The sequence below is a fragment of the Tenebrio molitor genome, chromosome 2, assembly GCF_963966145.1.
Source record: "Tenebrio molitor chromosome 2, icTenMoli1.1, whole genome shotgun sequence".
NCBI lineage: Eukaryota > Metazoa > Arthropoda > Insecta > Coleoptera > Tenebrionidae > Tenebrio > Tenebrio molitor.
In genome coordinates this window covers 572,859-595,321 of record NC_091047.1, presented here as the reverse complement: position 1 = coordinate 595,321, position 22,463 = coordinate 572,859, and the positions used below count along the sequence as shown (strand labels likewise).

General features: G+C 43.9%; 4 protein-coding genes across 6 annotated transcripts; 1 reads left to right on the top strand and 3 right to left on the bottom strand.

Moving 5' to 3' along the window:
• Positions 1-510: 510 nt before the first annotated feature.
• On the bottom strand, positions 511-4,106 carry LOC138122851 (E3 ubiquitin-protein ligase Topors-like). Of its 2 annotated transcripts, XM_069037229.1 has the most exons (5): positions 3,674-4,105; positions 3,282-3,469; positions 3,131-3,226; positions 2,908-3,045; positions 511-1,888 (listed from the first exon to the last, which is right to left on the bottom strand). In XM_069037229.1, exons 1-5 carry the CDS (start codon positions 3,821-3,823, stop codon positions 739-741), a joined length of 1,722 nt encoding a protein of 573 aa, XP_068893330.1. In that variant the 5' UTR covers positions 3,824-4,105; the 3' UTR covers positions 511-738. The 2 variants fall into 2 exon arrangements, with proteins under 2 accessions (XP_068893330.1, XP_068893331.1); XM_069037230.1 differs by lacking the exon at positions 3,131-3,226 and having other exon boundaries at positions 3,674-4,106.
• Positions 4,107-4,523: 417 nt separating this feature from the next.
• Positions 4,524-17,632, bottom strand: Myb (proto-oncogene like protein Myb). 2 transcript variants are annotated; one of them, XM_069037221.1, is made up of 12 exons: positions 17,471-17,632; positions 10,964-11,093; positions 10,575-10,724; positions 7,928-8,380; positions 7,547-7,874; positions 7,321-7,493; positions 7,061-7,261; positions 6,714-7,004; positions 6,504-6,656; positions 6,284-6,397; positions 5,271-5,369; positions 4,524-5,179 (listed from the first exon to the last, which is right to left on the bottom strand). In XM_069037221.1, exons 1-12 carry the CDS (start codon positions 17,500-17,502, stop codon positions 5,060-5,062), a joined length of 2,244 nt encoding a protein of 747 aa, XP_068893322.1. In that variant the 5' UTR covers positions 17,503-17,632; the 3' UTR covers positions 4,524-5,059. The 2 variants fall into 2 exon arrangements, with proteins under 2 accessions (XP_068893322.1, XP_068893323.1); XM_069037222.1 differs by lacking the exon at positions 5,271-5,369.
• Positions 17,633-19,094: 1,462 nt separating this feature from the next.
• Positions 19,095-20,339, top strand: Ras64B (ras-like protein 2). The gene is made up of 4 exons (XM_069038226.1): positions 19,095-19,336; positions 19,543-19,630; positions 19,700-19,887; positions 19,941-20,339. The coding sequence occupies exons 1-4, from the start codon at positions 19,232-19,234 to the stop codon at positions 20,160-20,162; spliced, it is 603 nt and encodes a 200-aa protein (XP_068894327.1). The 5' UTR covers positions 19,095-19,231; the 3' UTR covers positions 20,163-20,339.
• An 853-nt stretch (positions 20,340-21,192) lies between these two features.
• Mat1 (CDK-activating kinase assembly factor) lies at positions 21,193-22,454 on the bottom strand. Its single transcript, XM_069038221.1, has 2 exons — positions 22,114-22,454; positions 21,193-22,061 (listed from the first exon to the last, which is right to left on the bottom strand). Exons 1-2 carry the CDS (start codon positions 22,235-22,237, stop codon positions 21,241-21,243), a joined length of 945 nt encoding a protein of 314 aa, XP_068894322.1. The 5' UTR covers positions 22,238-22,454; the 3' UTR covers positions 21,193-21,240.
• Between the last annotated feature and the right edge of the window lie 9 nt (positions 22,455-22,463).

Sequence of the window (22,463 nt, the reverse complement as noted above, 5' to 3'; positions counted from 1 at the left end):
AGGATCATAAGATGAAGGCCAGGAATACCGCAAATTAGTAGAGACTTCTTCCTTGAGCGTATTCTTCAAGCGGTCACTGCTAGGTCCCGCCTTTTGCTTATCTTCACATATTTTAACTTTCGGTTTATATCCATTATAAAAACTGTCATCACTGTTCATTTCATTGTCCGTTTTATTTTTATTGTTGTTTATATTATTGAGTAACTTTGAAAGGAATTTTCCGCGAGAATGTGTTTGATGTCTGTGCAAATGTTTCTTTTCTTTTTTCTGATCGTGTGCATTTGTGGCATAACACCCAGTATCTATTTTTTTAAATTTGGCCAGTATCTAAATTACGAAATAATTAAGAAAAACCGACGATTATATTATGATGGTTAAAACCACAAAGCCAGTGGATTTATAAATTACCGCCACAAAGCTGACCTTGACCTACACTGCACCAATAACGATTAGCTTGTCACGCGCTCATTTTAACGACTTAACACTTTTGCAATGAAAAAAAAATCGAGGTGTGTCAAAAACACTTTTATTCAATAATTTTTATTAAAAATAACAAAAAAATCACCTTCAACATTAAAGCAGTCTGTAGATTGGAGGATGACGTTTCCATTGATTATCAAATCAAGCCTTTTCTTGCTGAAAGTGACGGGGCAAAATATATTGTAAACGGGGTCATAAATATAACATATAAAATAATAATTGGAAAATAATATTACATAAGTTGTACAGTAAAGGGACTTAATTATCGGAACTATCTGAATCGGGATCGTAAGGTAAAGGCCTGGAATACCACAAATTAGTAGAGGCTTCTTTCTTGAGTGTGTTCTTCAGGCGGCCACTGCTAGGTCCCGCCTTGTGCTTATCTTCACTTCGCGCGTCCTTAATTTTACTTTTAACGTTCGGTTTATGTCCACTATAAAAACTGTCATCACTGTTCATTTCATTGTCCGTTTTATTACTTTTATCGTCGTTTACACTACCGAGCGACTCTTGGTCGTGTTGAGAGGAATTTTCCGGCGGGATATCACACGGTTCGTTGACCCTGTCCTGATGTCTGTGAGAATGTTTCTTTTCTTTCTTGTCGCTCGTGATCGTGTGCGACTTGTGTTTACTGTGCTTAGATCTCTTCTTCCTGTTGGCGAGACTCGCCAACGGCACGTCGCCCTCATCCGAACTCTCCGCCTTCTCAATGTAATAGCTGTTCTCCCGCTTCTTCTTCTTCTCTTTTCGAAACTTCTTCAGATACCTCTTCTGCTGATACCTCTTGTACTCGTCCGACTCCGACGAGCTCTCCTCCGTGGTCGAACTGCTCGACGAGCTGCTCGTCGCCCGATGCCGCCTCTTCCCCCTCCGCTTCTCCTTCGACTTGTGTCTGTTCTTGATCCTCAACTTGAGGGGGAGTATCGGTTTGCGCGTCTGCTCCTCCTCCGCGCATCTCGTCTCGTTTCTCTCTTCCGAAACTATTATCGGCTCGTCGGAATCGGTCTCCACCAGGTCGATTATCACCGGATCAGCCCCTTGGCCCCGCTGGTTGTTGTTTGTGTCGCTCACCAGGATGACGTCGCTGTCGTAGTCGGAGACGTCGATCTCGTCGATGAATCGGATGGGAGAGGGACGTCTCTCCGTGTAGATCACGTGTCGGTCGTAACCGATCATGTCAAAGGGCGACCTCATGAAATTGTAAAATTCGTGGATGAAGTGGTCGGTTTTGTTGCTCAGATATTCGTAGAGGAGCGACCGGAACATGTAGCTGCAGATGTGGTGGCGCAGTAAGTGGTCCATTATGATGTCCACCAGGTGCATCACCTGCTGCGTGTTCTCGTAGAGGAGGGCGTTCAGTTCGCGGTTCAGCCAAGGCACCAAGCGAGTCCTGGCGGCTGGATTGTTCCTGCAAAAGGACAACGCCACTCACCAACTGAGATTTCATTAAACACGTACGACTTTGTCAATAATGTGCCAAGTGCGAGTAAACATTTATTTCTGATGTAATCTTTCAGTAATTTAATTCAACGGTAGTAAGAAAATTAAGAGTTTTACTTTTTTTACGGTTGGTAGCAGTAAGATGTTTTTCGGCCTCCGTCTAGAAACACTGATTTTTCATTCGTCTAAATCGTCTGGAAACTAGCATTTCCCTGCCTAGGCAAGAAAATCGACAGGAATTTTTAATGAAAGATTTTAAGTTGGCAGCACAAAATGTCAGTGTCATGTGGCATTTTTGTACAATTTTTTTAAGTGTAAAATATTGATGTCGGGCAAATTTGTATCCTTTACCGAAAGCTGTACATTGTGTATAGCAGTAGGGGCCGAGGGGGGTATCAAGCGATGGGTTAGGAATAACAGAAACGACGACGCGACGGTTTTGAATATTTGAGGAATTGGTTGATTTTTGTCGTGACAGTCGCTTTTTGAATCCTTTATGTTGCCAATGGAAGAAAAATAAATTCCCTATCTGGTAATTTTTTAACAAAAATGACTTTTCATGCCGCCGGCCGTTATCGACGGTTTTGCATTATCCAAAATCCGCCGGGAACGTTAAATTCCCGGCCTAGTACTTACAAAAGTGACCTTGGTTAAAAATTCGCTAGAGAATGAGCTGGCAGCATTGATTCTTAAAAGTTTGACATAGAAGTTTTGTGGATTACACGTCCAGAAAATGTTTTGCGAGTGCTCGTGTACTGGAACCATTTTAATGGACGGCACATTTAAAAAGAAGTTTTTTTTTACGGTTACGTAATTATAAATTGGCGTATGAGGATTTATAGTTGATAAGTAAAGTTATATAACAGTTTTTTTTTTTTCGAAAAGTCGAATTCCTTACTACACTCGTGTGCATTAATCCACGAGTTGACTTTTTTCATGTCCAACTTTTCGATTTTTTCATGTTGCCAAGTCAGCGCTAAAACACACCTGAAGAAAGAGGGTGAAACGTCGCGATAACGTCCTGTGATGTCCGGAGGGGCGTAGACCCACAAGTTTTGGTTGTAGACGGACCGTCGGAAGGTGGTAGCGGAAGTGTCCCCCCTGCGCCTCCTGTGATGGGTATACCTAAAAATCGGACAATTACTTGTCTGAATGGGGACCTCTATTGTGGAATGTATCAAAGTGGGGACCGTTACTCCAAAGACATTACCTGTCTGGAGTAAAACCGCCGATTGTGAGTAACGGATGACTGAGTAACATTTGCTGGATCGCGTGCTCGCCGTTAGTGTCCACAGTGAAAGTCGTTCTGAAAAACGATCACAATTTCCACACGCACTTAATTACAAGATGGCAATACTCACCTAAAGTGGTACTGGTGCATGGCTGGGGGCGTCGCGGGGGGCAGGTAGATCAAAGACGCGTTTTCGAGGTGGCGGTTCATGTGCGCGGTCATGTTTTCCACGACGTGGACGTCGTATTCGTTGATGGACTTGATGTTGTGAATGATCGACTTGAATTCTTGCTTGCACAAGGGGCATTCTGCTTTGATCTGTGCCACAAAAAATTGGCGCTTTACAAAATCCGTTACCGTTTTTGCGGTGTCATTTAACCGGGTTATAGAGAATACAAAGCTAGTAAATATTTCTACTTGAGTGTGACTGTTGAAGGTTCAGCAAGGGTCTACACTATACTACATTTGATTCTTTATTGAGCAAACAACGCAAATCGCAGAATATTCGAGTCTAGCACTCACCCTTGACCATTCCACCAGACAACTGTAGCAAAATTCGTGCATACACGAGTTGGCACGGCATTTGTTCTTGCAGGTCCCGAGGCAGATGGCACAGTGCGGGGGCGGGCTAGCGGTGTCCACACGAGCGGGCGCTAATTTGCTGTCTGCCATGGTGCTGGTTACGACGAATTGATTCTTAAAACTAAGCTCCAAGAACGAAGACAATCATGTTCTCACGAACTAGTTTTGACCTTGCGATTTTCGCCAAATTTCCATCATTAGTCACACTTTTCACATACGTAACGATTACTTTAAGGCGCGAACGTCGAATTAGACTAGTTTTAAGCGTTCAGCTTGGATTTGGTGAAACAAAACGACACAAAAACTAATAAAAATGGAGTGACTTGTACAGCAGATACAATCATGGAGTTTGACATAAAACATATGAAACGCATTTACCAACCGAACAAAAACAAAATTAATACAAATCTCCCGGCCGCGTAACAGGTGCACTCAGAGGCAATGCACATATTTTTTTTTTACCTTTTTATTTAATCTTTATCACTTCCAACGCTTTTTTTAAATTAACATATAAAATGTTGCAGCGGTGAATGTTAACAAAACACAGTTTTGTTGTAAAGATGAGAAATTAAAAATTGATGTGTGGAAATTGTTGACTCCGGGTGGTTTGTATTTGCACGGAAAATCCTTCAGGGGAAAATCACCACAAGCGCTCTCTGGTGAGAGGATTTGGCTTTGAAAGTCAAACTGTGTCAGAAATATATACAGAATGATACAACAAATTATTATCGCTGCAGACGACCTTTGAACCACAGCTCGGGAGGAAGCGTTCGGAATAAAACAAAAAATGTGTGTTATTACAAAAGTATCAATTTTTATTTAGTGACAAAATTATAAAATAAATATAAAATCAGAAACACAAATTTTCATTAAATAGATGCGAAAAATTAAACTGAAGCATGCTTTATAAGCGAAACAACCCAAAGGACAACAAGAAAAAACCCAGACTACCACGAAATATACTTACAATTTCAACCTTTGGGTGTTCATCTTTAGTAACTGAATATATTAAGGTATATAATAATGACGAAAATAAACAATTATACATACACAAAATGGTAGACTAGTTCTATACACGGTTTTGTGCTGTGCAAGGTTTCATTTACTCGTCGAAGACTCTTATGTACAGTTCACAATTACTTTCAAAAAATATGTGTCCACAGAAACGTAAACAAAACCTCGCTCAAGTGATGCTTTACAATGAAAAAGAACCTGACACATCTACAATAAACTCGTTTGCACTAAAATATTTGTAACGTGGTCTTGTTATTTACATTGTCGTAAATCGACCTCGTGACTCTATGTACAGAGGCGCTCAACTCGCGGCTAAAAATTCAAAGAACGAGGTTTTAAACCTGAAGTTCTTAAAAAATTGTGTGCTTTCTCCGTCAGATCGATCTGATTCTGCGTCCTGCCGCACGCAACCATGGTCCACATCTTCTCCATCTGCAACGAGAGAAACATAACCTCACTCTCGGTCGAAGTCGACGCGGGACGTCGATTTATGGGGGGATTGGGCGTGTTTTTTTGTGCTCACCTTGGGAGCTTTGGGCCTGACGTCCTCAAAAGTGATCCGCTTGGCGGCGGTGCTTCGTGGACCAGAGGCGCGGGATGGGGCACTGGCAGATGGCAGGCGCTGCCGGGACAAGGATAAAAAGCTACAATACCACCACACAAACGACCACATGCTGATTCCCTAAGCCTAGCATTAACACCCCCAATGAGGCCCCCGCGAGAGAGGAGCACCGTAATTTCTTAAAAACTAGGAGAAAATGCGTGAATTCTTTCTGTGCAACAACACTACTTAAGTACTCAAGTGCTCTATCTACAAAATTAAAAGTATCTCGTTTAAATAATAATCAATAAAACAACCTGGCGTATACTATTTGGTAACGCTTGACTTTGTTCATTGTTGCAATATGCTTCGCATTTTCTTCAACCGTACAATAATACATAACAACACAATTAACAATAAAAATAATAAATATTTTAAAAGACACAAAATTTATAATGTGAATTAAAGAGAATAGAATATTTCCGAGTCTTAGTCGACATAAACTCGTTTCGTCAGATGAGATTATGTCAGACGCGACCGGCTCCTGATAGTAGTGTGACAACAATACTTGCGTTCTCTGTGCGATGGTATAAGCTGATCGAAGAAGAAAAAAAACAGGAATGGTAAAAAATGGACTTTGGTTACGATATGCTCAACTTTTAAAGTCGGCATAGACTAGAAGGTGAAGTGAAGGTACGAACTTACGGTACATGCAAGACTGACTTTGTCACTAAACTAAGAAAAATATTCAAACATCATTTTGTGTGTAAATCATAAAAATAATAATAAAGAAAACAAGAAATGTACACAAACAAAAAAAAAAAACACTACTCCCTATAACTAGAACCGAAGAAGGTTTAAAAAATAATTTCAAAGCAATCAATCCCAAACAATGATTAGTGAAGGATGCGGGGACAGGTACAGACAATGTTAAAAAAATAGCAGCAGGATTAGGACGGGAATAAATTATCTCCAAAATGAAACCATCCGTGTACCTTGGATGATCCAGACTGGGCAAAATCCATAAGTCCAGTTACTCCTAGGGAATCTTTCATTATCGAAGATGGCGTCGAGAACAAAGCAGAAGGATCGTCGCCCAAAGACTTGCTCTAAAATGTTACGAATCAGTCGACTTGTCGCACATCAAAGTCTGTTACACGGCGATCAAGTGACGCTTTACGTCACCGCGTAACAGACTCGACTCGTTCATCTTACGGGAGTCTCCACGGCGAAGGACATGTCTTGCGAAGTCGACGCCCAAGAGGGCGCCAGCGCTTTCCGCACCCTCTTATTCGGCAAAATGTTCTCCTTACCGGCCGCAACCCCGTTGCCACTTTTCCTTTTCCCCGTCAAGTACCCGCTGTCGTTCTGAAAAACAACACACGGTCAGATCGGTGCGAGAGTCGCGGTTGCGTCTAAGGTTACTGTTATCATAAGACTGGTGTCGGTCTCGTAATTCGAACTGATGTCCTGATCTTTTTTCATGATTTCGGTAATGTCCTCCAAACGAGTGGGAGTATCCGGGAGATGGCTTATCGGTCCCGATTTCTTCTCGAGGTCGGCGAGAGCCTTCTTGAAGGGCGTGGGGGTGCGAGGAGTGTCGGCGCTGTGGTAGGGCCGCTTGCTGGGAGTCACGCTGCCGTCGACGACCGAGTTTTGGATTTCGGACTTGACTGACAGACCGTTCGGCGTGCTCAAGGGGCTGTAGTCGCGTTCCTGCAAGAACACACTTGTTATCGATCGAATGTTCACTGCGCTTCTTCTCTACTGACAGCTCGGGACGTTCGATCCTTCAGAGGCGTCGATGCTTGCGTCGTGAACCTCTTCACCGGAGTCGACGACAGAGGGGCGTCAAAAAGTCCGGGACTGTTGAAGAATTGCGACGGACTGAACGGCAGCTGTTTTATTGGCGAATTTCCATTACTGACAGGTTGCTTGCCGACACCCAACATGGCAGCGAAGTCGTCCATATTCTACGAAAAAAACCACCCCCGTACACAACCGATTTTCTCTCCTCGAGCAACTCTCTCACCTTGATGTCTTCGCTACAATCCGGCAACAGACAAGAATCCTGCCCCTCGCTATCCTTTCTCCTTCTGGACTTTGCGCCTCGCCTCAGAATCGGAGGAGTAGAGGCTCTGGTCATGTTAATGGTATTTGTAACAGGTACTAAAGAGTTTTGGTTAAGATTCGACGGCACCAGTCCTACGAGCGAATTTGAATTGACGTTCGTTTTATTTGACGGACGGCTAACTTACGCGTCTTGATGAAATGGCGTTTTTCGGAGGTGCTCTTCAACGGGCTGATTCCGGGTGAATTGTAGTATTTCAGGTCGAAATCATCGGTGATTGGTGTCAGCTTCACGGGACTAGGGTGGGTATTGTACGTATTTACATCTATAAAAGTGAACGAGGACAATTCATTCTTGACGGGGGCGACGGAACGCGGAGGCGACGAATTAAAATTGGTGATCACCGTGTGCGTCGGGGTGGGGGTCAGAGACCCCGGACTGGGGGTTGCCGTCATCGAAAAACCGCCGGTACTCGACTGATTACTGCCGTGATCGTAAGCCTCCAGAGTCCACTCCTGCAAGAACAAATTGAATTGGACGAGACACAACGCAACAAGAACAAACTCACGTCGCTTATTATCAAATTATCTTGGTTGACACTGCGACCGTCGCAACTGTCAATCGTGACGATCCGACTAGGATTGTGGTACTGATAAGCGAGCGCTTCCGTTTGCCTACTCTGATTCTTCCTGGTCCTCCCTCTTCGAGTTTCACCGTCTTGCCTGTTTTCCGATTCGTACCGTCGTCTCATGGTCGAATTCCAGTGGTTCTTGATGGCGTTGTCCGTCCTTCCGGGCAACAATTTGGCTATTTTGGCCCACTGGTTTCCCAACTCTTTGTGCGCATGATAAATGATGGTATCTTCGTGTTCCGTCCAGGCGCTCTTCTTTATCTTGGGATTCAGGTGATTGTGCCATCTTTCTCGGCACTGCTTGCCGATGCGGCCTTTCAAGTGGCGAGCTATCAGCGTCCATTTTTTAGCGCCATATTTGTTCACTAATTCGATTACTTTCTCGTCCTCCTGAAACGACAAGTTCCCACGTACAGTCATAGTTCACGAAACACGAACGGTGATGGTTGTGAGGGCCACAAATTCGTGCTTTTTGGCACCAGATGGTGGTAACGCATCGATTGCTTCTCGCGAGACGTGTGGGAACTGCGAGGAACCAAACGTAATCGCACGGGGCTATCACAAAAACTATTTGTCGCTCGCCGAGCTATTACGTAAATTAATTAAGTAATCGAATATAATTTTTTTCATTCTTCAAATTATGTAATACACATTCAGCAGTGAATCTTGCCGACCGCTACCCTTCATCGCCACGTATGCAGCTGTCCAGAGTGGATGTTGTGTCTTATAGTTCAAGTGAAATGTAATACAATTGATACAAGGGGAAACACACAATAAAAGCCACACTATTATTAATTATAATCAGAGCATACTGTAGATTTTTATCTAGCTTATTGTTCGCTGGACAATGAAACCTAATTTATAAAAAATCAATCAAATCTTTTATTCAGTTTTATTTCTTTTTTATTATGGAAAAACCTCTCTGGTACGCCACTGGATAATAATTCAAATTTCAACTGTCACACCTGTACCGCATCCGATTGGTGTTACCAAGACGACGCCGAAATCAACACAGCGCCAACCAATTAAATAGCGCGTTGCAAAAACCGACAGTTGACGTTGACAGAATAGAACATAAATATTTGAGGAACAATTTTCGAAATGAATAAATCGTGGAAGAAGCGCGACGGTGTTGAAGTAACGTTTGCGTAGCCCAACTTGATGACGACGTACGATTTCAGGTCCCGAAAGCCGGATCGGCCGCTGGAGCGACCGTTAAAAACCGTCCGTCCGGTCGGCTCTCATTAAGTCATGTTTACTTGATCACCATCCATCCGAGCCAGGTTCATTGTGCACCGCGAAATTCCTCCATAAACTATGCAAATGGCAAATTACGTAAGTACGGCAGCCCGAGGGGGCAGAACTCCAGATGGCCCGTCTGATTTTTGCAGACTGCGATGATTTACAATTCGACATTTCGCGTGGGAAGCCGCACAAACCTAGTGAATTAAAATCGACCGGAGTCGAGGACCGAGCGGGCGAAAGGGGGTTGGTCGAACGGTCATCATCATCTCGTCGAGATGGTTCGTGGTTAACGTGACCATGAAAAACCGCCTCGGATTACAAAGGTGAAGGAGTGCCCGGATAAGAACAGTAACGTCCAAAACAAACCTGTTGAATTGTGGACTCTATCTTTATCAAGACTTAATTACACACGCAATAAAAAAAAAAATATGTTACGTGAGCGGGGGCGCGGGGTGGATTCACCTTGACGCGGAGTTCAAGAGCCAGAGATTCACTCCCACAACGAGGCCTCAGCGGAAAGCCCTCCGCGAGTGTAGTACGTCATAGAGTTATGGAAATAAGAAAAAAACTAGTTTGGCACAGTTCTCCGCCGACCGTTATGGTCAAATTCAAAGTTTTTTTGTTGTTTTTTTGCTGGTCCGGAATTTGGACGGGTGGCCTTGGGAGGCATGTCGCGTACGGAATAAAAAAGCGAAAGCGCGTGAGCTTCCTTCCTCGCCGTTAATAGGTCTCGGCTAGAGAGAAATTAGCGGCAGGTGTTGCTCAATTGAAATTCTCCAAGGAAAATCGTGGTTATGTTGTGACTGTTGGAAGCAGTAGTGTCGAAGGAGGTCGACACGTGAACGTCAATGATCACACGGCTCTCGAAATTGAACATTTTTTGGGCCGCTGGAGAGGGGCTCGAATAGGTGGAGGACGGTCAGTCGGGAGATTAAAAGAGGAGCGCACAATGGTTAAATTCTGTTGCTAATTTCGGCTTGTTGACATTCTTCCCCAAACGAACCACACTGTCTTTCGCCCCTTTTTTCTCGGTGCGCCCAAGCATGGCGAGATATCCAAGACAAAAGCGAAGAAACCCTTCTGTAGAACTTCTCGCTATACCGGTTCCCACCATGAACGGAAGAGGGGCAATGCCCTTTGTGTGTTACCTCTATGCATTCATTGCACAAGACGCGTAATAAGAAGAAAAGCAATTTTCTCTCTCGTGGAGGTACGACCGTCAAAGGACGAAACGAAAAGGAAGTGACACGTCGTCATCACGGCGTTCTTTTCGCGGACGATCGACGAATGTCGATGAGAGGAGACGTCCTTGATTGTTGTTAAATCGGGTCACGCTCACCTCTTTAGTCCACGGTCCTTTCACCAGTTCGGGATTCACCACTTTGGTCCAGCGCTGCTGGCACTGGACGTCCGATCTGTCGGGAAACAACTCGGCTATCACGTCCCATTTTTCGTTGTACTCTTCGACCAGCTGCTTCAGCCGGGCATCCTGAACAAAAAACAAATTTCCTTTTGGAGAAATCCGTCAAGCTGCGACGATCATTTTTGACCGCGGAAACACCGAACGAACAGGTCTTTCCCTCACGACAAGATTTCTATCGACGGCTCTGTCAGCGCCGATCTCGCCAAATAATAGCAAAAGCGACTTAATGAAACGGTAATTAATTCGAAGCAGGTGTTCGCGATGAGCCATCAGGTACCTATATAATACTATTCTCCCTTCCTCACCTCCTCTTTGCTCCACCGTCCCTTATTGATGGGTTTCTTCGTCCGAGCGTGTTGCAGTTCCTCGGTGAAGGCCGAATCGTCCGAGTCCTCATTGCCGGAATTGTCAATTTCCGAATCCTCCTTCTTGAATCTGCAACAGAGAGAAAAACGTGAGGGAACCGAGCGGGGTGACATTTCCCATGCATTCAGGGCGATTTCGCGCAATTTCGACGCCAGGTGCATCGACACCGGCTGTTCTCCTGCAATTCTGGCGGAACAAGAATTTGGGGAAATTCACCGCAAAGAATGCAGATGGATGCCACACCGGCAGTTTTCACGACCGACCCCTCGACGCGGCGATGACCACGATCCGGGGCGAACCTCACCCCATCGTTGTGCGCCCTCCCCTTCTAAATTTTCCTATGGGAATGTCCTAGTTTTCTATTGAAGGGACCGGGAGATTCACAATGCAAATAATCTTCCGAATATCTTTTACCTGATGGCAGGTCTCGATCAAATCGGGGTCAGAAATGCATACGCGCAACGGTGGGACTCTTTGGTCGACAGGAAGGGGAGAAATTGGCTCGCTCTTCATCGCAAGCCGCCCTTCCGTTTGACGGAAATGCGTGACAATGACAGGAAGCGTTCTTTAAGTGCGTACGCGAAGCATATCGCCGCGGACCGGATGACCTAATATCGTTTTTATTATCGACTCCGATCTCGCGATCACATTTCCATCGGACTAATTAGGATTAATCTTTTATTGGCAACGCGAAGACACCGCCACCAGTTGGAAAACGGGAGGAACGTGATCCACGGCCATATGTTGCCGGTTTATTTACACTCGATCTGACTCGCCAGACGTGCACCATGAGCGCCGTATGCGGTGAAATAATGGCCGAGAATAGAAATTTTTCAGCGTCTAGTTACAGAAAAAGCGTTCAACGGCACCGGCCCACACTGTGGAGATTTGTTTACACGCCGGCTACCGCATGGGAGAATCGACGCGCAAGAATGTCGCGCTACACCCACGAAGAACGAAAAAATTGAATTCGAGGAGTCGACGGCATCTTGCACGTCCCGCAGGATTCAGAAGCTCGCAGAACCCAGTCGAACGAATTTTTTGACAGCCTAAACTCCGTACGGTGACAGATTGTACGTTTTTAAATTCTAGTTCCAAAACATAAAGCAGTGAAAAATACTAAACTCCCCATCTCAATTGTTTCACGTAATGTAGAAAACCGTTGTATCCCTGCAGATTAATTCCCGCCACACTACTCTCTGGGTCTGTCTTCTGTCAAAAAAACGTACAATCTATCAGAGTACGGAGTATACCATCGATAATGAATCGCTCCTCGGACGCGACCTTCAAACGCTCCGGGCGTCTGTTTCATTTCTAGCTCAAGTGCGCGATCTACGACACAGCATCGCAGACCGCGGTCGGTACCCGACGTTTATTTTGCAATAAAAAAATTAACAACGAATGGGTTATGCGGTAATTACGGCGGCAAACAAACGACAGAACGCAGATTGCCGCATGTCATAGATTCATGACCATTTGAAACGTTGCAGTTCACTCGCGCAACATCTTTTGTCCTGCGCTCGTCTTTTGGAGTGGACAAGTTGAATCGAGTCTGGAAAAAAACGTGGTTTCCAGCGCTGCCAACTGTCGCCGAAACCGTCTCCGAGATCAGGGATCGAAGTGAAATTGAATGTGGCACGTGTCCTCGACACATGTGCCTTTCTAGATGAGGTGCACCTGTCTTCCGAGGGGATGTGGGCGAAGGGTCCTTGCCGCGTTCAGTACGCTGGACGTTGAACTGGACTACAGTTAGTCGAGGAGTAATGAACTGCTAAGAATAGGGGTGGGATTGGGCACCTGATCGTCAATACGTCGTCTAATTACGAGTGAGGCGGCTGTTGTTGTCGCTTTTGTGTTTTCGACGGACTCGGAACGATTAAAACGATTTACCCCCTTGGTACGTCACCCCAATCGCAATATGCCGCGTTCTGACACGGGGGTGTTGCACAGCTGCCGCTCGTGTGTGTACAATGGCGATGCGTGGGGCTAGACCGCATCTGCGCTGGTGCACCAAATAATGCCGAAAATGAGATCGGCACGTGACGATTTATCGAACGAGGTTGGTGGCGCCGCCGCCGACACCTGGTCCGCCCGATCTCGATCCCATCGAATTCATTCGTTCGTCCACTTCAATTTCCGATACCGTCTTCGTAAAATATCTTTACGCCTCGACGAAATTGTGTTTTTTTCCTGGGTTTTATCAGTTGACGTCCTTGATTCCAAAAAACAGCTTTATGCACGCCCGGCTATCTTTCTTATTTACATATTATATCACAGAGTCGGATTCTAGAGGTGACACTGGCGCTGCCAATTCATTAATTCCTAGAACCGGTACCGATGCAAGTGCTTAATCTGTAATCACTTTCCTCCGTTTCGGAACGTCACATTTTTTTGAAGTGAAAACTTCTTTAGGCGCACCACATACATTTTATTCCCGGGCAGTGAATTAGTTTCATGCGACACGGTAAAATCGTTCGCAGCACAAGCTAAAATTGGAAAATCGTTCGCAGCACGACACGGCAAGCTAAAATCAAGGGAGTCGAGTTTTTCAGCGGAGCGAGCGAAAAACAATCAACTGTGCGTCACTTGTCAATTTTAAATTTTCATTGTACGTTGTGTTGTGACCTGACTGACCTCAGTGCAGAGCTGCAGGAGTAACTATAGTCTATTTTTTAATCAAAGAACCACAACACCGCAATTTACATCCAAAATAGAGCTGACAACATTGTACACTTTTGAGCTAGGGTGAAAAATCTCATCATATAAAAATTGAGGTTATTAGAGATATTAGTAGCGCAGCAATTTAATAAAGTTAATAACAACTAACAACAACTAATTTGAGAGTTTTATACATGTCTTACTTTGCGAGACATTTTTAATAACATGTTCAAATTTTAGCTGCGAGTTTGCGTACTTTCAAGGACATTAAAAATGACAGGCGTTGGCAGAAATAGCCAATAGATATCATTAAATTCCCTAAATTTGGTAAAATTTTATATTTGCAAACCTAAATCGTGGTTCTTTGATTAAAAAACGGACTTTATATATATACAGGATATTTCACGAGTGATAATAAGCCTGACGTAATTTAAAATGCAACCCACACTATATTTCTGAAAAAAGCTGGCTACTGTCATTAAAATGTCCGGCTTTTTTTGAAAATGTATTGTGGGTTGAATTTATTATTCCGTCAGGCTTATTATCACTTGTGAAAATACCCTGTATAGTTTTATATAATATAAACGATAAAGACACGACAAATATGTATTGTAAGTTTACAGATGAATGTAGGATTTAATACGTACCTCCTAATTCTCAATTATATGGCTTCAACAATTCATCTATTGGAAAAATTTGTGTAGCAAAATGTGAAGAGGAAAATGGACAAATTATCATAATACAGGTTATTGGTATTGCTATGAAAACTTGTGTTGTGTTCAATATCATCGTCAAGAAAATAAAACTAAAACACCCAAACCTAACCTCACAAATTTTGCCAGAGTGTAACCTCTAAAAGCGGACGTTTCTATTGAAAAACACAGATTTTTGATGTTTATTTAAAAAAAGCATTGGATTTAAATAGTATTGATTATTTATGCCTTGCTCCAAGTACTTATCATCCATAATAATAATCAATAACGAGCGTCATAGAAGTTTTCACTTCTGTCGTGGGGTCTTTTTTTTTCATGTGTCCAGGTCTCATCGTCGAGTTATCACTGCGTTGATAGCACCCGAGTAATTTATGCACATGTGAGGGGTCATGCGGGCTCGGCAGGTGTCCCTTGCGAGTCCCCTCTGGCAGATGGTCTCCCCAGGTCGATCGATATCCGACTCGAACTCGCCACCATAGATACTGTTCGCGTTTAATTGCGAAAATAATAACTCTTTATCACGCTTGAGGTCCGTCTGTCGACGTCCGCCCCTGGTGCACCTCCCGACTTGACCCGCTCCAGGTCGACTTTCGACAAGTCGAGTGCAGGACGCGATTTTCCCACGAGTCCGCGGCTGCAGCATCCGAATCTCGGCCGAGGGACGGGACCCCTTATTCAATAATGTCATTCGGGTCCCCCGATCGGGACGTTTTCCTCAGACACACGAACCAATTTTCAGGAATTCAGATGATGCATCTGTCGAACGACCCCAAGGAAGTTACAAGAGGGTAACACCCTTGCATCAATGGATTTCTTTAATGTTGTGCGGAAGGTAGACGACGCGTGCCGTCGAGACAGCTGCAGAGAAACAACGGGCCTTTTGCGCCATTGTGCGCGGTTTCAGACGTCGCGATTTTTCTCGACAAAAGACGTCTTCCGAGGGGATTCCGCGCGGTCCGGGCTGACCATCAGCTGTTGCCGCGAAACCAGTTCCGGGGCAAATATTTGCTCGCTCGACTCGACGTACCGCGAAAACTGACAAACGTTCGACGTGGGACGGATTAATGGCGAGATTTTTTCGCATGAATGGAACGGAGAGACGAGTGGGTAAGGCCACTCCTTTTGGACAATTTTTTCCCGGCTCGTTTTGCATACGATACGTACAAATTAGATGCCATATTCATGCACGCCCACCCTTACTATGTTTTATGTAACGCGTCTGCGAGATCGTTAAACTCGGAGGTTTCATTGATGGTGTCGGAGCGAGCGGAGGCGAGCACAAAAAATTATTCGACACTTGTAATAGAGGAATTTATGACAATTACCTCACGACGATTAATCTCGCCTCAAACTAGTTTTCTGAACGCTGAATACTTTACTCGTGAGGAACGACTCCCAAAATAATGCCATTGTCAAAATTCATATTTCAGCAAAATGACAATTACTGCTGCTTCCAGGAACTGTGTTGGAAGCCAAATCGTAAAACTTTTTCGTACCACCTTTCTTTCGGCTCCAACTAATCTTTACCTCCCTTCGAAAATAAATAAAAATTGTCCGAATTTTCAAACAGGTTCCAACTGGTTGTCAAGTTGTTTCCCTCGGTGTGGTTCCCACAGGAGGGAAAAACGAAACAAAAGGAGCTAGAAGTGAAGAAACCTAAAAGACTGTAATTTGCTTCGTGCGACCCCAGCTAATTTACTTCCCCACGTTTTATGCACAAAAAATATGTACCCGGAAATCGAAAATTCCCCCAAAAAAAGCCAAAACATCTCCAAATTTCAATTAAAACCGACATTACCGCGACGCGACTTCTTCACATGCTCGCCGATCGTCCGTAATAACACGTAATCATCGTCGTCATTAGCGTTAACCCTTTTTCCTTCGGTCCGTCCCACCTCTTCCGCCTTCATTATCGTAACATTCCCGGTATCCAAGTCCTTTAGGGTTGACGTGTCCCTCTGGTACGAACTTTTATTGTCGTCTCCAGAGGGCGTGGAGTTACCGAAAGACATCACCCAGAGAAGAAAAAAAAATAATTATCGAGAGTCGGCCGGTGTCGGCACAGTTCCAAAGCTTTTCGGGCGGAACGACCTCCAGACTTTGTATCAATGGGAAAACGAACGAAAAACTTGGCATCCGGGGCATAACTTTCTGTTTATAGTAGCTATTAATAAAAAAAAGTCGACTCGGGCCACTTCCATTGTCCCGATTTTTCTGTGAGTTCTTGAGGGGTGGAGAAATCGGCGGCCCAACCCCAAAGCCGAGAAGATCCACACGGTCGAAAGGAAAAAATAGTTTTATTTGCTGGTTGCGAAATTATCGCGATAAAAAATTCGATAAGAAATTCCGGAGGGTCCCGGAGAGTAAACAAGAACCAGGGCGTTTCGTACAATCTGTAATGATAATTTTTTTATCATTTCCTGTCGTCGCCTAGTTACAATAAAATCGGAGACGCAAAAATACGGAAATCGTGTCGATTAAAAATGTTCCCAGTGGAGGAGGACACCCACACTCGACAAAAAATTAGATCTGTTGCATAATTCAGGCGCGCTTCGCGCGCTAATTTCATTCTAACCCATTCAACAAATTGTTCACATTCGCTTCCCATTGGCAAATTCAAATCGGTAAACAACAATCTCAATTTTACCGAATGATGTCATAATAACCGTCGCTCGGCGCAACGTGCCCCCTTCCCGTGCCAATTCTTGCGATTAGGGTGGCAGGACTGTAAAATTGGCAACAATTTGTTTATCACGGAAACAAAAAGAAACAATTGCGGCGCTGCCACTTGACCACAATTAATCGACACTGGACCGTAATTATCTGCGCTGTTACGCAATAATTAGGGCACTGTTCGCATTCGGCCGCTGTTGGGCGGCGATATGCGTGTAGCCGCCCCCGGGTGAGGGTTGCGGCGGTTCTTTCGTGGCGCCATTTTGTAAATAGGGGTCGGTTCATCCCGCGAGCTCTCAGCTCGGCACAGAACATCGCATTCCAGACGACCGTCGACCGGTTTATCGTAGGAAACCGCCGTTGCTGTTTTGATCGGGGATAATGTTCCACCGGTGTACTTACATGTCTTGGTTAGTCGTGAAGTAATGAGCCATATCCACGAGGGAGCCCCGTAGGGCTGCAGCACTCACGCAATACACTCGCCGTGTTTACTAAATTCTACAACGACCATCTACACGCGCCAGTTTTGGACTGCAAACGAAGGACGGTTTGTCGTTTTCAACGCGCGTTTGACAGCACGGGGACCTGCGCAGAAGGGGGACGGTCAGGAGCGGATTGAGTTGGAAAATTATCGCAGGGGGGGACGGCCACGACAGGGGGGCAGAAGTTATCATTCTGAATAGAAACTGGACCTGACGGGAATATTAATCCTGCAAGAACAGAAATGACAGTTGAGTTGTCACAAATGTCAAACATTTTGATACCAACTGAAGCCCTTCATTGTGGACATTTTCATTTAAAAAATATTCCCAGAATTATACTTATATATTTTTTTTCTCTTAGATAAGGAAAATTGGTAATTGTTCACTTTAACTACTTCTGGAATTTTCGCGTTTTTTCTGGCTGGACACCCTCAGGGCGTCCTCCTAGATCGTTTTCCACCATTCAAACCTTGTGCCAATGAATTTTCCTTACCCTTTAGTTGTACTAAAGCTTGTTTGACACGATGCTAAATTTTGTAGAAAATTTGTTAGAAAATGAGAGAGACCCTCGACAGGACCAATGAACGATCGTGATCATAGTCTGTCTTTGTCAGATCCTGACCGTTCATTGGTCCTCTCTCATTTTCTAACAAATTTTCTACAAAATTTAGCATCGTGTCATACAGCCTTAAGACATCGGCGCGACCTTGACGCGACCTTGAAACACAACAAGAGAGAAAAAAAGGCATTTGCACAAGGTTTGAATGGTGGGAAACGATCTAGGAGGACGCCCTGAGGGTGTCTAGCCAGAAAAAATGCGAAAATTCCAGAACTAGTTAAAGTGAACAATTACCGGAAAATTGTGCAATTTTTCTTAATCAAATGATCATGTGGAATTATGAAAACAAATAATTCGTGAGGTAAATGTTTTTGTTTGAAACTTTTTTGGATTAACGATCAAATGAGAAGTGCTCTCTGAAATCTGTCGTGGTGGTAAATTCGAATTGATTTTATCTTTTATGATTTGCCACAGTTGTGACAATTTGTTGGGACTCAGTCCGCCCCTGCAAAGGGGGATGAACCAAGTACCTGATGGTCGGATCTTGGAATGCGTCATCGCGCGGGGTGATCGCTGGTACTGGCGGGAAACGCTGAAGGTCAATACATCTTGGGCCTCCGACATTATGTAACGTGAAGAATCATTTGTAGGGCAAGGCATTAGCCAATATTTATTTCCTGAAGCTGAGTTTCCCACATTACCGGAAACGCACACGTGCAGGAACACGGTAAAAACATTAGATAATTTGCATTTAACGAAATGTACAAGTTGTCGGAGGGTTGGAAGCAGCGAGCGTGGGAGCACGGCCGATACGAATTACGAACGCCCGCATCGAACGTGAACTTTTTCGCTGTTTATTCCTGGTATTTTACAAGCCAAGACGTAGATAAATGTACATAAACAAACAATGACAGTGGTTCAAGTGTGGCGCGTTTCCTTGACGTTCAGTACTTCAGTACCAATGCGACGGGGACGAATCCTCCAGATTTGTAACTAGTTTTACTTATTGGTAGGTGTAACTTCACGTTTAGTTGATTCTATATTTATTTTTTCCCTATTTTTAAATCAGTAGTTGAGTAAGGCCGTCGTAAATTAGGTTTAATTTGAAACACGAATTGTAAAATGTCCAAAGTAACAGACAGACCCAACAGTTATCAAACTTATAAGTTGGTTATTGTGGGTGGAGGTGGTGTCGGAAAGTCCGCAATAACTTTACAATTCATCCAGGTAATTGCACGAATATTACGTTTATTTTGCATGTTTTTGAACCGCAGTCTCGTAATCGGCCCGTAAACGTGACGTTTTGCGGCCGTAATTCGTCAGGTGTTGTTGTCCCTAATTACGCTTTCCTTTATATGGAGTGAAGTGTGTTTAACCTTGCATCCTATCCTACACGTTTTCGGACGTTGTGACACATTTCAAACAAATTCCAGAGTTATTTCGTTACCGATTACGACCCCACCATCGAAGACTCTTACACCAAACAATGTGTCATCGACGATATTTCGGCGAAACTAGACAGTAAGTAGCGCCGCCGATATTTATTTGCATAACCGAAAATACTCCAAGGCTGACGTCCTAAAATTCCAGTCTTGGACACCGCCGGCCAAGAGGAATTCAGTGCCATGAGAGAACAATACATGCGATCAGGTGAAGGTTTCCTATTAGTCTTTTCAGTAACAGAAAGGTCCAGTTTCGAAGAAATCTACAAATTCCACAGACAAATCCTGAGGGTGAAGGACAGAGACGAGTTTCCAATGCTAATGGTGGGAAACAAGGTAAATCCCGTCGCTGTTTTTTTTTCGCGTTGTTTTACAAAGCCTGCGCGCAGGTGGATCTCGAGCACCAAAGGGTGGTTTGGCAAGAGGAGGCCCAACAGCTGGCCAGACAATTGAAAGTTCCGTATATTGAATGCAGTGCCAAAATGAGGATGAATGTGGATAATGCCTTTTACGAACTGGTCCGCGTCGTTCGGAAATTCCAGTTATCGGAAAGACCGCCTTTGAAGACGAACTATATCAAAAGAAACAAGAAAAAATGCTGCATGCTGTGAGCCGCACAACGGACGCTTATTCTTATGTACACATCACATGTTGAGGTTTTATTATGACAATTAGACGTAATTATGCTGTTAGTACATATCCGCACCACTTTACTTTGCTGCGGGGTTTCCCCGGACAGGCAGAGGTCGCCTCTCGTGTACACTTTCAAATACATATATTCAACCGCTTTCAGTGGATTTTACTACCTTTTTTCTTCATTTTAATTAATAACGAATTTATTGTGTTACGTATGTACAAAAATACGATAATTTTTTGTCCGTAATGGAAAAAAAACCGAATCGTTAAAACTGGACAGACCTCCGTTTGTTCGGAAACCCCGTATTTCCCAAGATCTATATAAATACTGTATATAATTCATGTAACCATAAAAGGGGCTGACTTATTACCTATTCATATGAAGGAAGTTACTGGTGACATTCTCGCAGTGACTCGCGCAATTTTTTTTCTTGTAAATAAGTTTCTTTTTACAATGTAGAGAGTGAAGAAACACCAATTTTATTTTTATATATAAATTATATTTTTCTAGACTACGAGTAGCTAGACTAGTTGGTTGATTACGTTGATACAAATGAGATTGAATTGCCTAATGTTGTTCATTTTTGAGATTTCTCTATGAAATTATTTCGATCTAAATTGAAATAATTTTATTGTACGATGTGCATCACACGAAATCGACGATATTTAAAAGATTTTATAATTCCCGAGAGGACACTGCCATTTAAGCTGTGTACGGAAGATTTGAATTAACCAAGAGTGTCAATTACATCTAATATGCGGTGTTACTAATGATATTTATTTAGGAATTAATAGCCTTGACTCGTAATATTTTTCGAAATTTATACACAAAACACATTTTTTCGTTTCAAGTTTATCAAGCCACAGTCTTCCTTTTTTGTTCGCTTCTTAACCATATTGCAAGTACAATTAGATGTAATCAACGGTGCTATTATCGAGGGCACACTTTATCACTTTACTTTTGAATTTAGAATTGTGTGTTCTATTTTAACAAATGAATAAATGTTTTAATGTACAAAAAAAGTTTTATTTGCGACTCAACGAAACAATCAGTCAATGAACTGTTTTTCTGGTGTGGTATAGTCCGGAAAACGCGTCTTGCAGCGCCCTCATGCAAGCGATGTTAGACTTAAACCCGCCGGCTCTCTCTTGCTCGTTCTCCGTTCTCACGTGGTTGGTGTATCCCCGGGTCAAAACGTCTTCGTCTGTGGGCAGCTTAGGACCGTCGGTTTGAACGGTCAGCGGTTTGTAACTATACAACGGTCCGTCTTCTACCGGAACGGGCAAAAACGACGTCTGTGACTGCCTCCCGAACTGGATGCCCGAAGAAAACTGCGTCTTCTTAGTCGGAACCACTTTCGCTTCCTCCTCTTTCGCCTCCTTGACTTGCTGTACGAAAGTCTCGACAATATTTTTGGCGTTGTCGCTCGAAAACATCAACTCGTCAATCAACGCCTCCTTCTCCCTGATCTTCTTCTTCTTACTCTCGCTCTCCTGGATCAACATCTCCTGTTTGCGCAGCTCTTGCTGTTGCTTCTCGAACTCCAGCAGCTCCTCCAGTTCGTACTCTTCCCGTCCGAGCTTTCCCTTGCTCTTCATGATTTGATCGCGATTGTCTCGTTTGTACTGTTCAATCCTTTTGTTGGTGTTGACTATATCTATGTTGTTGCTTAAATTGTAAACGATCGTCTCCACTTCTTCCAAGTAATCGTTGTATTCTGCCAGGGAGTTGAAGTCGTCTTCTTTCTTGTTGTAATCGCGCAAGACTCGCTTCCGTATGTCCACTTCTTTCTCGACGCTAGGGTCTTCGAAGAGCTGCACGCGGAAGTTGTTGCGGCGTAGCGGGATGCGGCATTCGGGACAGCTCCCGGAACCTGCAAAGTTGACGTCATGGAGTTATTCAAACGGACCGGGAAATGGGGGTACCTTTGAGGAAGAGCAGGTCCACGCAGCTCTCACACAACCCGTGGCCGCAAACGTTTACCATCATCTTGAGCGATGGATTTTGGAATTTCGATGTCTTGCATCGTGGACACGTGAAATCTTCCATGGTGGACACAGTAGTTGTTGCACAAGTGTAGATCTCTGAATTTCGCACGTTACATCTCGGCAAAAACAAACTCACATAACCTCACTTCTAAACTACCGTCGCTTTTGTCAAAACATGTACTAAGGGAAAATGGAAAAAAATTAACAAATCTTGTGGAATTATTTTATTTTTCTAGTACAAAAAGTAATTTTACAATCTGAAAGTGATAACGTGGATCGCAATAATG